Source organism: Grammomys surdaster, unplaced genomic scaffold, assembly GCF_004785775.1.
Source record: "Grammomys surdaster isolate TR1022 unplaced genomic scaffold, NIH_TR_1.0 125846, whole genome shotgun sequence".
In the NCBI taxonomy this organism is placed as follows: domain Eukaryota; kingdom Metazoa; phylum Chordata; class Mammalia; order Rodentia; family Muridae; genus Grammomys; species Grammomys surdaster.
The window spans coordinates 1,096,180-1,109,081 of NW_021620672.1; the positions used below are offsets into that span (position 1 = coordinate 1,096,180).

Genomic DNA, 12,902 nt, shown 5'->3' on the forward strand with positions numbered 1-12,902 from the left:
AGAAGTTTTCTTTAAAGCTTCTTTGTTTTGTTTTGTTTTGTTTTGTTTTGTTTTGTTTTGTTTTGAAACAGGGTTTCTCTGTGTAGCCCTGGCTGTCCTTGAACTCACTCTGTAGACCAGGCTGGCCTCGAACTCAGAAATCTGCCTGCCTCTGCCTCCCAAGTGCTGGGATTAAAGGCGTGTGCCACCACCGCCCAGCTCAGAGAAGTTTTCTTGTCTACCAATTTCCTACATCTTGGGCTATCCCAGGACTCCCATACATTTATTTTGCCTTATGAATTGACTTAGTTATTGGCATTATATTTTTATTAACTTGGAAAGAAGTGCTTTTCTTTTAATGAAATATGAATTCAAACCATAGGATACATTTCTCAATTCGTTCAGGTACAGCCTTTAGGTCCATTAAAATTAGATCAAGTTGAATATAGTGGTGCATTCTTGTAATCCCAGCATTCAGGAGTCAGAGACAGGAGGATTTCTCTCAGCTTGAGGCCTGCTTGTATTATATTTAGGGTTCTGAGCTAGCCTGAGCTACTTATGGGCCCTTTAGCGCAAAAGAATAAATTTAGTTAGACATAATGGTATGAACATTTAATTCCAGCCCTCCAGGGGATGAAGGCAGTCAGATCTCTGTGAATTTGAGGCCAACTGGTCTACATAGTGAGTTTCAGGACTATCATAGACAAAGTCTCAAAAACAAACAAACCCCACCTGAGGTTCACTGTGCACACGGGTCAGACCAGCAGTAGGGGGTGGGGTTAAGACAACAAAGTATCAAGCTCAACGACAGCTACTTAGCCAGTCGGAGGCCAGCCTGGGCTATATGAGACTTTGTGTAAAAACCAAAAATAAAACACCAAAACTTTATAAAGCCAGAGGAAAGCCAGGTGCAGTGGGATACTTTTTAATCCCAACACTCAGCTCTTGTCTACCAATTTCCTACATCTTGGGCTATCCCAGGACTCCCATACATTTATTTTGCCTTATGAATTGACTTAGTTATTGGCATTATATTTTTATTAACTTGGAAAGAAGTGCTTTTCTTTTAATGAAATATGAATTCAAACCGTAGGATACATTTCTCAGTTAGGAGGAGGAGACAACACCCAGCTTTTAGGAGGAGGAGGAGGAGGAGGAGGATCTCTGTGAATTCAAGGCCAACCTGGTCTATAAAGGGAGTTCCAGGAAGAAGCCAGATGAGATGGCACACAAGTACTTTTAGTCCCAGCATTTGGAAGGTAGAGGCAGGTTGTCTCTGAGAGTTTGAGGCCAGCCCAGTCTACATAGCAAGTTCCAGGCCAGCTAGGGCTATACAGTGCGACTTTGTCTTAGGGGAGAAAAAGAAAAATGAAAAATGAAAGGAAAAAAAAACCCAGCACTAAAGGAGTGGTACAGGCCTCCCAGCATCTGGGAGATGGAGTGAGGCCCAGATGTAGTCCTCCTCGGCTACAATTCTGAGGCCAAGCCAAGCAGTGGTGGCACATGCCTTTAATCCCAGCACTTGGGAGGCAGAGGCAGGTAGATCTCTGTGAGTTCAAGGTCAGCCTGGTCTACAAAGTGAGTTCCAGGACAACCAGGGCTGTTACAGAGAGAAACTTTGTCTCAAAAACAAAACAAAAACCCACCAGAAAAACAAAAAACAAAGACCAAAACCAAAACCCTAAAAAACAAAATCACACAAAAAACAATTTTAAGGCCAGTCAGAGCTTCATGAGAACCTGATTCTTCAAGTAAATGAAATTTACATCCTCTACATTATTTCATTTTTGGTATTTTATAGCCTTAAAGCATCCCAGAGTTGAGATTTATTTCTTCCCAGGAGGCATGGCTGGCTTCACACTCTACAAAGCTGAAGATGACTTCAAATTGCTGATCCTCCTGCCTTGACTTCTTGAGGGCTGCAATTACAGGTTCAATTCCCAGCATCCACTAGGCAACTCACAACCTTCTGTAACTGCAGTTCCCAAGGACTTGAACTCCTCCTTCTGGCCCCTGTAGGCCCGGAGCATGCCAGGGACACACAGGCTCACACGCAGGCAAAGCCCTCATGTACATACAATTAAAAGTGATAAAAACAAAACAAAGTAAAAAAAAAAACTGTAAAAGATAGCGTAGCAGATAGTCTAACATTTTAAACATCTTAGTACTATATAGAGAGTGTATCATCCACTTACAGAACCTTCCCCCCAGCACCGCTAAAATGATAAGGCATAAATCTATAGAGATGGAGGGAATTAAAGGTAACCAACAGAACGTGTTTTTCAAGCCAGAAAGTAGTTCATAGCGGATTCTGGTTTAGAAACCATGGCAAAAGGAAAGCTCAGACTACAGCTGGGGAGGTCTAAGGGCAGAACAGGACAGTAAATGCAGTCAGGTCCCCTAGGAGGTGGGGAGATGCAGGAATTGCCGATGATGGCAGCACTTTGTAGTCCTGTGTGTTCTCCCCATGCATGTCTGTGCACCACGTGTATGCAGTGTCCAAAGAGACCAGAAGAGGGGCTGGATCTCCTAGGACTGGAGTTACAGATGGTTGTTAGCAGCTAAGTGGATGGTAGGGGAATCAAATCTGAGTCTTATGGGAGAGTAACCAGTTCTCTTAACCACTGACCTATCTCTTCAGCCCAGTGACCTAGAACAGCTTAAGATTCCTCCCAATACTATGATTTTGGTTTTTAAACATCAATATCTAAGGGAAACATTCACTGATGCCCAGGCATTTACCTCACAATATAAAGTTATTGTTGAGATTGGAATCATAATTGTTAGTAATCTGTTAAACTCCACCTCGACAGTTACTTGGAAGCGGCCAGGTATGCTCCTCCCCACAGTTACCTGGCAACAGGCAGGTAACCCTGCCCACTATAAAAGGGGCTACTTGGCCCCTCCTCTCTCTCTTGGCCCCTCGACCCCACGGCTGCAGGTTGCTGTCTCCCCTCTCCCCTTCCCTTCCCCTTCTCTCCATGAGGTCATGGCCGGCCTCCACCTCTCTACTCCTCTCTCTCTCCTCTCGCTCTCCCACTCTCTCTCTTTCTTTTTTAAAAGGTTTTTATTCATTTATTACGTACACTGTAGCTATCTTCAAATACCCCGTAAGAGGGCATCAGATCTCATCGTGGGTGGTTGTGAGCCACCATGTGGTTGCTGGGATTTGAACTCATGACCTCTGGAAGGGCAGTCAGTGCTCTTAACCACTGAGCCATTTCACCAGCCGGCTTTCCCACTCTCTTAATAAACCTCCCCTCGTGGAACCGTCTAGTCTGCTGTGATCTGTCCCAAGCTGCGCCATGAAATCCTTTTAATAATCCAATGAGCATACCACAGGCACCTTTCAAAACCCTAACTTTAAGGTAGACCATGGCTGCCAACACTTGATAGAGAAAGGAGAATCAAGCACTCAGGGCTTCATAGTGAGTTCAAAGCTAACCTGGGCTACATGAGACCCTGTCTCAACAAACCACAGCACCCTAAGCTTAACATGGCTGCCAGAATCCGAGTCATTTTTAACTTCTACCAACTCCTGTTTCCTTTCAGATCATCTTTAGATGGTGGAAGATTTCTCTGAGAAGTGAGTATCGGTCAGCAAAACCTGGAGAGATGAAGGAAACTCACAAAGACTTCCTAGATAACTCTAATCTCCAAGGTGAGGTGATCACACCCTAGTGCAGATGGCAGGGATGTATCACGCACTGCATGCTTGCACAATAATGTTCTTAGAAATAATGGGATGTTGAAGTTGAGTTTTGCTTTTAAAGACTGGAGAGGTGGCTTAGTGGTTAAGAATGTGTACACTCTCGCAGAATTCCATCCCTAGCACCCATGGGAGGAAGGGCTTACAACTGCCTGTAACTCCAGCTCCATGGAATCCAGCGACCTCTCCTGGCCTCTGTGGGCAATTGCACACACCCACATAATACATAATTAAAAACAAGATACATCTTTTAAAATTACAACTTTTCTGGGATAGAGTCTCTTGCATTCTAGGGTTGTGTCATCTTTCTGGAGAGGCGTGAACACATGTCTGCTTACCCCAGATAGGAGAACAATCACAGACCAAAGATGTGATTCCACCCAAGTACTGTGACTGTCCTGGGGTTAGTCACAGGCCTATGGATGACTCAAAGTTAGCTGTGTCACTGAAAAGCCCAGCCTTAAGTGTCTATGACTCACAAAGCCTGCGTCCCCATACAACTTTCAGGCAGCTCCAATAGTCTCTGTTGCTCATCTCTACCCAGAGAGAGAGAGAGAGAGAGAGAAAGAGAGAGAGAGCGAGAGAGAGAGAGAGAGAGAGAGAGAGAGAGAGAGAGAGAGAGAGAGAGAGAGAGAGATTGAAATTGGAGGCTCATGGCTACGCATACCATGTCTTGGGTATCAGTTAGCCAGCGGGAGCCTCAGTGCTGCTACTAGCCAGCTCTGTGGCCACAGTGCTAGCTCAGCCCCTCTGTGAGTCAGTTTCCTTGCGCTGGGCTGAGATAATCATGGTCACATTATTCAGTCATCCTGAGCCTTCCACCGCTTCCTAGGCATTCTATATAACCAGCTCTTAATTACTCTTTGCTGTATTGTTAAGCAGCCGGTGTTTGGCTTGCCTTATTTTTCCGGTCTTCTCACCAAGTTCCCCTACAAGATTTCCTCATGCCAGAGAGCTCAGCAGGGGATCTGAACAAATCACTCTTGCTGCCTGGACCTTTCAGCAGTACTCAGCGAGGAGGTGGTTCTGTCCTTTGACCTTGTTCCTCTCCCTTACAGGCTCCTTAGTCTTCAAATCAGGATGATGGGACTGGGAAGTCAAACCTGTCTGCCTTTCTCCAGTCTGTTTGTAATTATGCCCTGGGGGTTCTGGTTCAATCTCTAGCTTTCTTTTCTTTCCTCTTTTTTTTTTTTTGTTATTGTTATTTGTTGGGGTTTTTGTTTTTTGAGGTTTTTGTTGTTGTTTTTATTTGTTTGTTTTTGAGACAGGGTTTCTCTGTGTAGTTCTGGCTATCTTAGAACTTGACCAGACTGGCCTTGAATCCAGAGATTCACCTATTTCTGTCTCCCCCCCCCCCCCCAGTCCTGGGACTAAAAGTGTGCTCCACCACCAGCTGACTCAATCTCTGGCTTTCAGTGCCACTCATTCCTAGGGCTAGCAAGATGGCTCAGTGGCAAGGAGCACATACCACCCTTCCCAAGGACCCAAGTTCAGTTCCCAGCACTCATGTCAAATGGCTCTCAATTTCCTGTAAACTCCAATGACCAGAGACCCAATTTCTCCTTTTGGCACACATGTGACATGCACACACACACACACACACACACACACACACACTGATATAAAAATAAGAAATAAACATTTTAAAAACTGATCTTCACAAGAGGGCTTAAGTAATTATGTCTCACTTGAGCTTCTCTAAACCCCACACTCGGCAGTTGCATAACAGTGCCCGTGATCAATCCACATGAGGAGCTGCTCACCAGTGAATCCAAATAGAGCCTCCAGTGGAGGATTCAGTGGGTAAGGTGCCTGCTGCCAATCTTGATAACTTGAATTCCATCCTTGGCACCCATATGGTAGAAAGAGAGAACTGACTCCTGTAAGTTGTCCTGTTACTTACACACACACACACACACACACACACACACACCCTTCCACGGGGTGAGGTGGTGAGTGGGAGGGGGATGACCTCAAGCCACAAATCCTGAAGTTACTTTTTTATCTTTCTCTCTGTCATTTATTGAGTCCAGCCCATCCCTAAGCCTGCAGTCTGCACAGTGCCAAGCGGGTTCCAAGATAAGATGTCAGGAGGACCCTTGAGTGTTTCACACCACTCTTGCATGGAGGCTGATCCATGTGACCAGTCGGACTCAGGGTACCCGATGGGATGTCACTTTCAAGATTTAGTTAGATGCGACGCTGTCATTTCTCTCCTGGTGTCCCCTCCTTCCTCTGTCTCTTTTATCCTGCCCATTCATTCTAGCGTAGTCAGGTGCTATGGCTTCTGGCTATGGCACTGGGAGACAGGCCCATCTGTGGGAATGTAAGGGCTCCCCAAAACAACTACACCCAGGAGCTGCTTGTTTGTTTTTTGAGACAGGATTTCTCTGTGTAGCCTGGAAGACAGGACCTGTAGACCAGGCTGGCCTCACTCTGTAGACTTCATACTCAGAGATCTGCCAGCCTCTGCCTCCCAAGCGCAGGGGCTAAAGGTGTGTGCCGCCACCACCCCGCCAAGAATTTTTCTGAAGGCAGATCTTCCAGCTCTTTCCAGTCCTTAGGCGGCACAATGACACAGTCCCAACCTCAACCTCAGGAGACCCTGTTTCAAAAATAAACACAAAAGGGACATTTTTCTGGGATGTCTCCACTGGCTTGCCTACTATTCAGTCTGTGCTGACACTGCCTTATTAGCTCCCTGAATCACAGCCTTTCTCTGGAATCCCGCCTCCACACACTAGGTGTCAAAGGGGGCGCTGTGTGTCCTGTTGTTTGTTTCTTGTTTATTTTATTGTGGTAGGAACTCTGTTGTTGGGTCTTTGATGCCACTTAGAACAATGGCCTGGGCCACAGCTCCGTAAATACATTCTTATGAATTATTTAAGAGAATTCTCTCTTTATTAGTTTTATTTTTTGTGTTTTCCTTTTTCTTTTCTTTCTTTTTTTTTTTGGGGGGGGGGGCAGGATCTCTGTATGTAGCCTTGGCTGTCCTGAATCTAACTATGTGACCAGGTTAGTTTTGAACTCACAGAGAACTACCTCCCTCTGGCTCCTAAATGGTTGAATTAAAGGTGGTTAAGAATGTGCCCGGCCTTATTTATTTTTAGATCTCATTGTTTTATTTTTTATTTATATTTTTAAAAGATTTATTTATTTATTTTATGTATGAGTACACTGTAGCTGTCTTCAGACACACCAGAAGAGGGCATCAGATCCCATTACAGATGGTTGTGAGCCATCATATGGTTGCTGGGAATTGAACTCAGGACCTCTGGAAGGGCAGTCAGTGCTCTTAACCACTAAGCCATCTCTCCAGCCCCTGTTTTATTTTTTAGATTATTTTATTTTTATTTATATGTATGTGTCTGTGTGTGAGTTTGTGATGTGAGAGTACCAGTTCCACCAGAGTCCACAATAGGCCTTCACATCCCCTGTGGCCACTGTTACAGGTGCAGTTGGTTGTTACAGCTACCATGAGACCTTCTGAGATATGTTCTACTAGCCTTCAGGGACCCACTAGTAATGTCCTCAGATGGTTGTTGAGGTGCGAGGCAGAGTTTCATTGTTCTTCTCCCACCTTACCTGCCTGATGGTCTCCCAGTGTGTTTGAAAAAAGCCTTGATATATAGCTTCCTTTGTTCTGTTACTCTAAAACCTTAATAAAAATGTTAAGTTAAAACACGGGAATTTGAGGAGTTGGAGAGAAGGCTCAGGGGTTAAGAGCACTAACTACTCTTCCAGAAGACCTGAGTTCAATTCCTGGCACCCATAAGACAGCCCACAAGGCAACCCACAACTATATTTAACTCATGCTTTAGGGGATCCATTGCCCTCTTCTGGCCTCCATGGGTACTGCATATACTTGGTACAGACATATATGTAGGCAAATTACCCATACATATAAAATATAAAATTAAAAATTAAAAAAAGAACGTGGAGCGACCTGAACTTGTCCTCCCTCAATCTGTTCACTCATTTTTGGCTCCAGAATAAACTCTGCTCTCCTTTGAGGTTGGCATTATGGTTTTACATTGACAGGCATCACTGAAGGGGATCTTTGTGACTCTGTCCCTGAGTCCTGAGAATAACTGAGCAAGGCATGTGTTACTGGAGAATCTAGGTTCCCGTTGCAGCTTAGTCTTATTGGTAAAAGAATTTTTCAAGAATGGACTCTGAAGGAAACTCAAGGGCAATTAGAGGTCGAGAGAAAAAAAATCATAGGGCAGGTGAGCCAGGTGAAGGGTTTGAGTTAGGACCCAAGAATAGCTGGAGCTAAGGCGAGGGCTTCTCTTCCGGAGAACCTGGCTTTGATTTCTAGCACCCACCAGGCCATTCATAACCACGTAACTCCCATTGCATGTGACCTGGCGCCCTCTTATGGCTTCTTTGAGCACTGCGTGCACATATATAAATATTCAGCTTGCAGAGACATATATAAATAAAGATGAGAGAGAGGAGAGAGAGGCGAGAGAGAGGAGAGAGAGGGAGGAGGGGAGAGGGGAGGAGAGGGGAGGAGAGGAGAGTGAGGAGGGGGGAGGCAAGAAGAGGAGGAGGGCGGGGAAGAGGGGAGGGAGGAGAGAGAGGAGAGAGAAGAAGAGAAGAGAGAAGAGAGAGAAGAGAGAAGAGAGAAGAGAGAGAAGAGAGAACGAACATGAGTGAGAGCAGCCTGGTGGTACAGGCCTTTAATTTCAGCACTCAGGAGGCAGGCAGAGGCAGGCAGATCTTCGTAGCACAGACTGCAAAGCGAGTTCCAAGACAGCCAAGGCATCACAGAGAAACCTAGTCTCGAAAAAGAAAACGGGGATGGGGGGGGGGGGGGAAGAAGAGGGGGGAGCAGGCAGGCAACTTCAGCAGTGGAGGTCTGTAAGCAGCTGTAAAACTGAAGATGGGAATGAGAAGAACCAGAGTTGCCAACATACTCAGTACCCAAAGAAGAAAGGAGAAAGGAGGAAAGGAAAGAAGTATGCCTCTGAGTTAGAGCTCAGAGACACGGGGAGGCTTAGCAATGATTTGTAAGGAAGCAACCAGTTTGAGGTAGAGACCCCTAGGTGTATATTGTCTCACCGAGAGACAGCCTTCCTCCCGACTCCTTAGCATGTTTTTAGCTTTGAGGGCTGGCATCTTCTGGACCGGTGATTGACAGGCTCAGTTGGATTAAATCTTAAGGGAAGGACAGTAGTATGTAATGTTCTAATCACTGGGCAGATCAGAACTCAGATCCTGTTCTTCTGACTAGGAGGAAATGGCCTTCCCAGGAATGGAACTCAACACATTCCTAAGGTACCTTATGGTAATGTTCAAGACGATCAAGAGGAAGAGGTCCAAGTGGCCTCTGGTCTCCTACCCTGCTGATGGTTGTTCAGATACCTAACTTTGGGCACATGGAGGAGTCTAGTTGCTTGTGGCTACCAGAGTTCAGGCTTTGACCCTAAAAACTCCAGTTACACAAAAGGAAAATTTCACACTCTTGAAAAGTGCTCCATGTCTGAACAGGTGTTTTCCAGGTTTTAGGATTTAAAAAAAAATAAATTTGTGTCTGTGCATGTGCTCGAAGGTGTGTGGACTCCTGCCAGGATGCACACGTGGAGGTCAGAGGACCTGCAGGAGTTGGCTCTCACCTTCTGTCACACTGTGGGTCCTGAGGATAGAGCTCAGGTTGTCACCCTGGATGTTAAGCACCTTTACCCACTGAGCCATCCTGCGCACCATCCTGGTCCCTAATTCAAAGGATTGAGAGAAGGGCTCACACAAATATGTAAAGGGAACTCGATGTAAAGGGAACTCGGTGTAAAGGCAATGTAAAAGGCTGGGATATGAGAGTGTGTGCTTCCTGCTGTGCCAGAGAACCAAGTTTGTTACCCAGCACCCACAGTGGGTGGCTTCCAACCACCTTTAACTTCAGCTCCGTGGGATCCTACATCTTCTCCTGCCTCCTGCAGATATCCTATACATGGCATGCTCACACATATGCACCAAAGCCATAGTAAAGACCAGAAACACAGGGCTAAAGAAATGGTACAGCACCATAAGGTGACCCGAGCCACCCTTAATTCTGGTTTCAGGGGATCTGCTGCCTTCTTCTGGACTGTGTGTGTTGTGTTTATAAAAAGATAAAGAGATGATAAAGCGTATGTTCTGTGGATGTGTGGAGAGGTATGGGGGAAGGGGATGTCTCAGCGGGCCCATGTCGAGGCATCTCTTCCCCTGAGGGACCAGTCACATGACGGTATAGCATAGAATAGAGTTTATTCGGGGCATGGGGAGGGGAGCCAGGAGGGTAGCAGAGGCAGAGAGAGAGAGAGAGAGGGAGGGAGGGAGGGAGGGAGGGAGGGGGGAGGGGGAAGGGAGGGAGGGAAGGAGGAGGAGGAGGAGGAGGAGGAGGAAGGGGAAGGGGAAGAGGAAGAGGAAGAGGAAGAGGAAGAAGATGATTTTGGTTTTTCCAAGATAGGGTTTTTCTGTGTAGCCTTGGTGGTCCTGGAACTCACTCTGTAGACCAGGCTGGCCTTGAACTCACAGAGAGATCTGCCTGCCTTTGCTTCTGCCTCTGCCTCTGGAGTACTGGGATTAAAGGTGTGCCACCAAGACTTGCAAGAACCCTGAATATTGTGGGTCTTCTCTTATGGGGTCAAAAGAAGGAGGAGTTTGGCCAATAGCAGGTGGTTTTCTGTTTTGACAGATTAGGTCATGTGATCATTTCTCTACTGAGAATGTCTTTCCCATCATGCCTCTCATCTGAATGATGTACATTTTATAATTTTAATTTCGAATAGGCATAAGGTGGTAAATAATAGATTCTCCCTGAAAGCTTACCCAAGGTCACAGTTCTGTCTTATGGGTCAGGTATCCAAAACCAGCTCAGGCTGGATTGGCTCTTCAGTCTTGAGATCAGCAGTTATTGGGCATACTGTGTACCACAGACTGTTCAAGTTTAATAGTTGTCAAAGGAGGTGACTATTCCATTGTCCAGAGGGGGCACATGCAGCCAGATGCAGGCAGATCCTGGATGCTGGGAACATTGTTTGGAGAGGGCTGGATGTGTAAGGCAAGAAAGGAGTGAATTATTAGAATAGAGTAGGTAGTATGGTGGTGCTTGCCCTTAATTCCAGCACTTGGAAGGCCAAGGCAGCAGATGTCTGTGAGTTCGAGGCCAGCCTGGTCTACATAATGAATTCAAGAGACACTGAGAGACCCTGTCACAAAACACCCAACCCAAACCAAACCAAAATGCATTTTCATTCCTTGATTATTCAGGGAGCTGAGGAGTGAAAGGGATCTTGTGGGTTTTTTTGTTTGTTCGTTCGTTTGTTTTGTTTTTTTGAGACAGGGTTTCTCTGTGTAGCCCAGGCTGGCCTCGAACTCAGAAATCTGCTTGCCTCTGCCTCCCAAGTGCTGGGATTAAAGGTGTGAGCCACCATTGCCCGGCTGGGATTTTGTTTTTTATTAATTTTTTTGTCATAGTTTGTGTGTGTGTAGTATGCTTGCATGTATGTGTGTTGTTTGTGTGTGCTATATATGTGTGCTTGCATGCTTCTGTGTGTGTGCTTGCATGCCTCTGTGTGTGTGTGTGTGTGTGTGTAGTACACATATCACAGTCATAGCACAAGTCTGGAGGTCAAAGGACAGTTTGTGGGAGCTAGCTCTCTCTTTTCTTCATGTGGGTGCTAGGGACTGAATTCAGCAGTCACCCTGTCTGCTGCACCATCTTGCTGGTGTCAGGCTGAAGCCCCTCCCCCAGCCACTCCTTATAATCCCAATGATCCGTCTCCCTGCTCCTCTGGATGTGTTCTTTCTGCTGTTTCTCTCTCTCTCTCTCTCTCTCTCTCTCTCTCTCTCTCTCTCTCTCTCTCCCCCCCCCTCTCTCCCTCTCTCTCTCTCTCTCTCTTTTTGTTTTTGTTTTTTTTTGTTTTTTTGTTTTTTTGTTTTTCGAGACAAGGTTTCTCTGTGTAGCTCTGGCTGTCCTGGAACTCACTCTGTAGACCAGGCTGGCCTCGAACTCAGAAATCCGCCTGCCTCTGCCTCCCAAGTGCTGGGATTAAAGGCGTGCACCATCACTGCCCAGCCTTTCTGCTGTTTCTCAATGTCCCATCTTTCACACCAAGCTCCATCTCTTGCTGTCTCGGTTACTCTTGGCTCCCTAGCCCTGGCCACATCCCATCTGCTCTTCTCTCAGTTCTGGACTCTTCCAGATGCCTCTGGATCTTTTCCCTGTTATCCACAATATAAACCTCACCCCTGATGGAGGGTCAGGTAGGCAGTCTCTTTACTGTAACACCTCAGATACAGCTGGCTGATCTTTTTGCCTCTACATCAAATCTGTTTATGTCGAGCATTCCCTTAGTCTCTCGTTTGTAAGTACCTGAAGTGTCTAAAATCACAAGGCAGATCTGGGCATGGTGGCCGCTGCCTTTCATCCCGTCACTGGCGAGGCATAAGCACATAGATCTCAGTGAGTTAGGGCCAGTCTGATCTACATAGCCCAGCCAAGACGACATAAAGAGATCCTGTCTCAACCCCAAACCCTACTTAAAAAAGTAAAAATAAAATAAATACACAAAGCAAAGCTCTACTAGTTTTCGTGAAATATTTCTCCGTTAATGCTTGTATCTTCACTTTATAATTTGCTAAACTAGGTAAAGATGGGGTTGAGAGAACGTGAAAAGGAAGGGATTTTAATACGAAAAAGTACAATAATAAGAGTCAGATGAATTCAGGGCGCTGTGTGTCACATGGTTTAGAGACGAGAGGGGAGAGCACAAAGACCCCTGCTGCCCATTACAGAGGCAAACCCAGGAATTGAATCCTGAAAGTACCTTATTCATAAAGCCCTCAGGCTAGAGAGCCCGGGTGGAATCGACCCCCACAATCCTTTCCTCATTAGCATTTTTATAGAGAAGAACTAAGAAATCAATTCAAGGTCCAGGCTTATCCTTCTGGCCAGGTGGCTTTTGTCTCTGAGGTCCCCTCCCCCTTGTCTTTCTGCCTCTCTGAGTAGCTGGAGTGTTTGTGGACACCAAAGCTAGAGGCTTACATTTCTCCTTTAAAACTAAGTTTTAAAAAAGATTTATTTATTTACTATTTTTGTTTGCTTGTTTGTTTGTTTTTGAAACAGGGTCTCTTATTTAGCCTTGGCTGGTCTGGAACTTGTTATGAAGGAATATCACGCTGACCTCAAACGAATAAATATCCACCTGCCTCTTCTTCCTACTAGGGT

General features: G+C 45.8%; 1 protein-coding gene across 1 annotated transcript in view; it reads left to right on the forward strand.

The window, feature by feature from the left end:
* Positions 1 to 12,902, forward strand: part of Fbxo36 (F-box protein 36) — a 64,379-nt gene that overhangs the window by 37,012 nt on the left and 14,465 nt on the right. Inside the window, exon 2 of the mRNA XM_028789551.1 lies at positions 3,532 to 3,640. Coding sequence (XP_028645384.1) covers positions 3,532 to 3,640 — 109 coding nt within the window. The remainder of the gene's footprint in view (positions 1 to 3,531; positions 3,641 to 12,902) is intronic.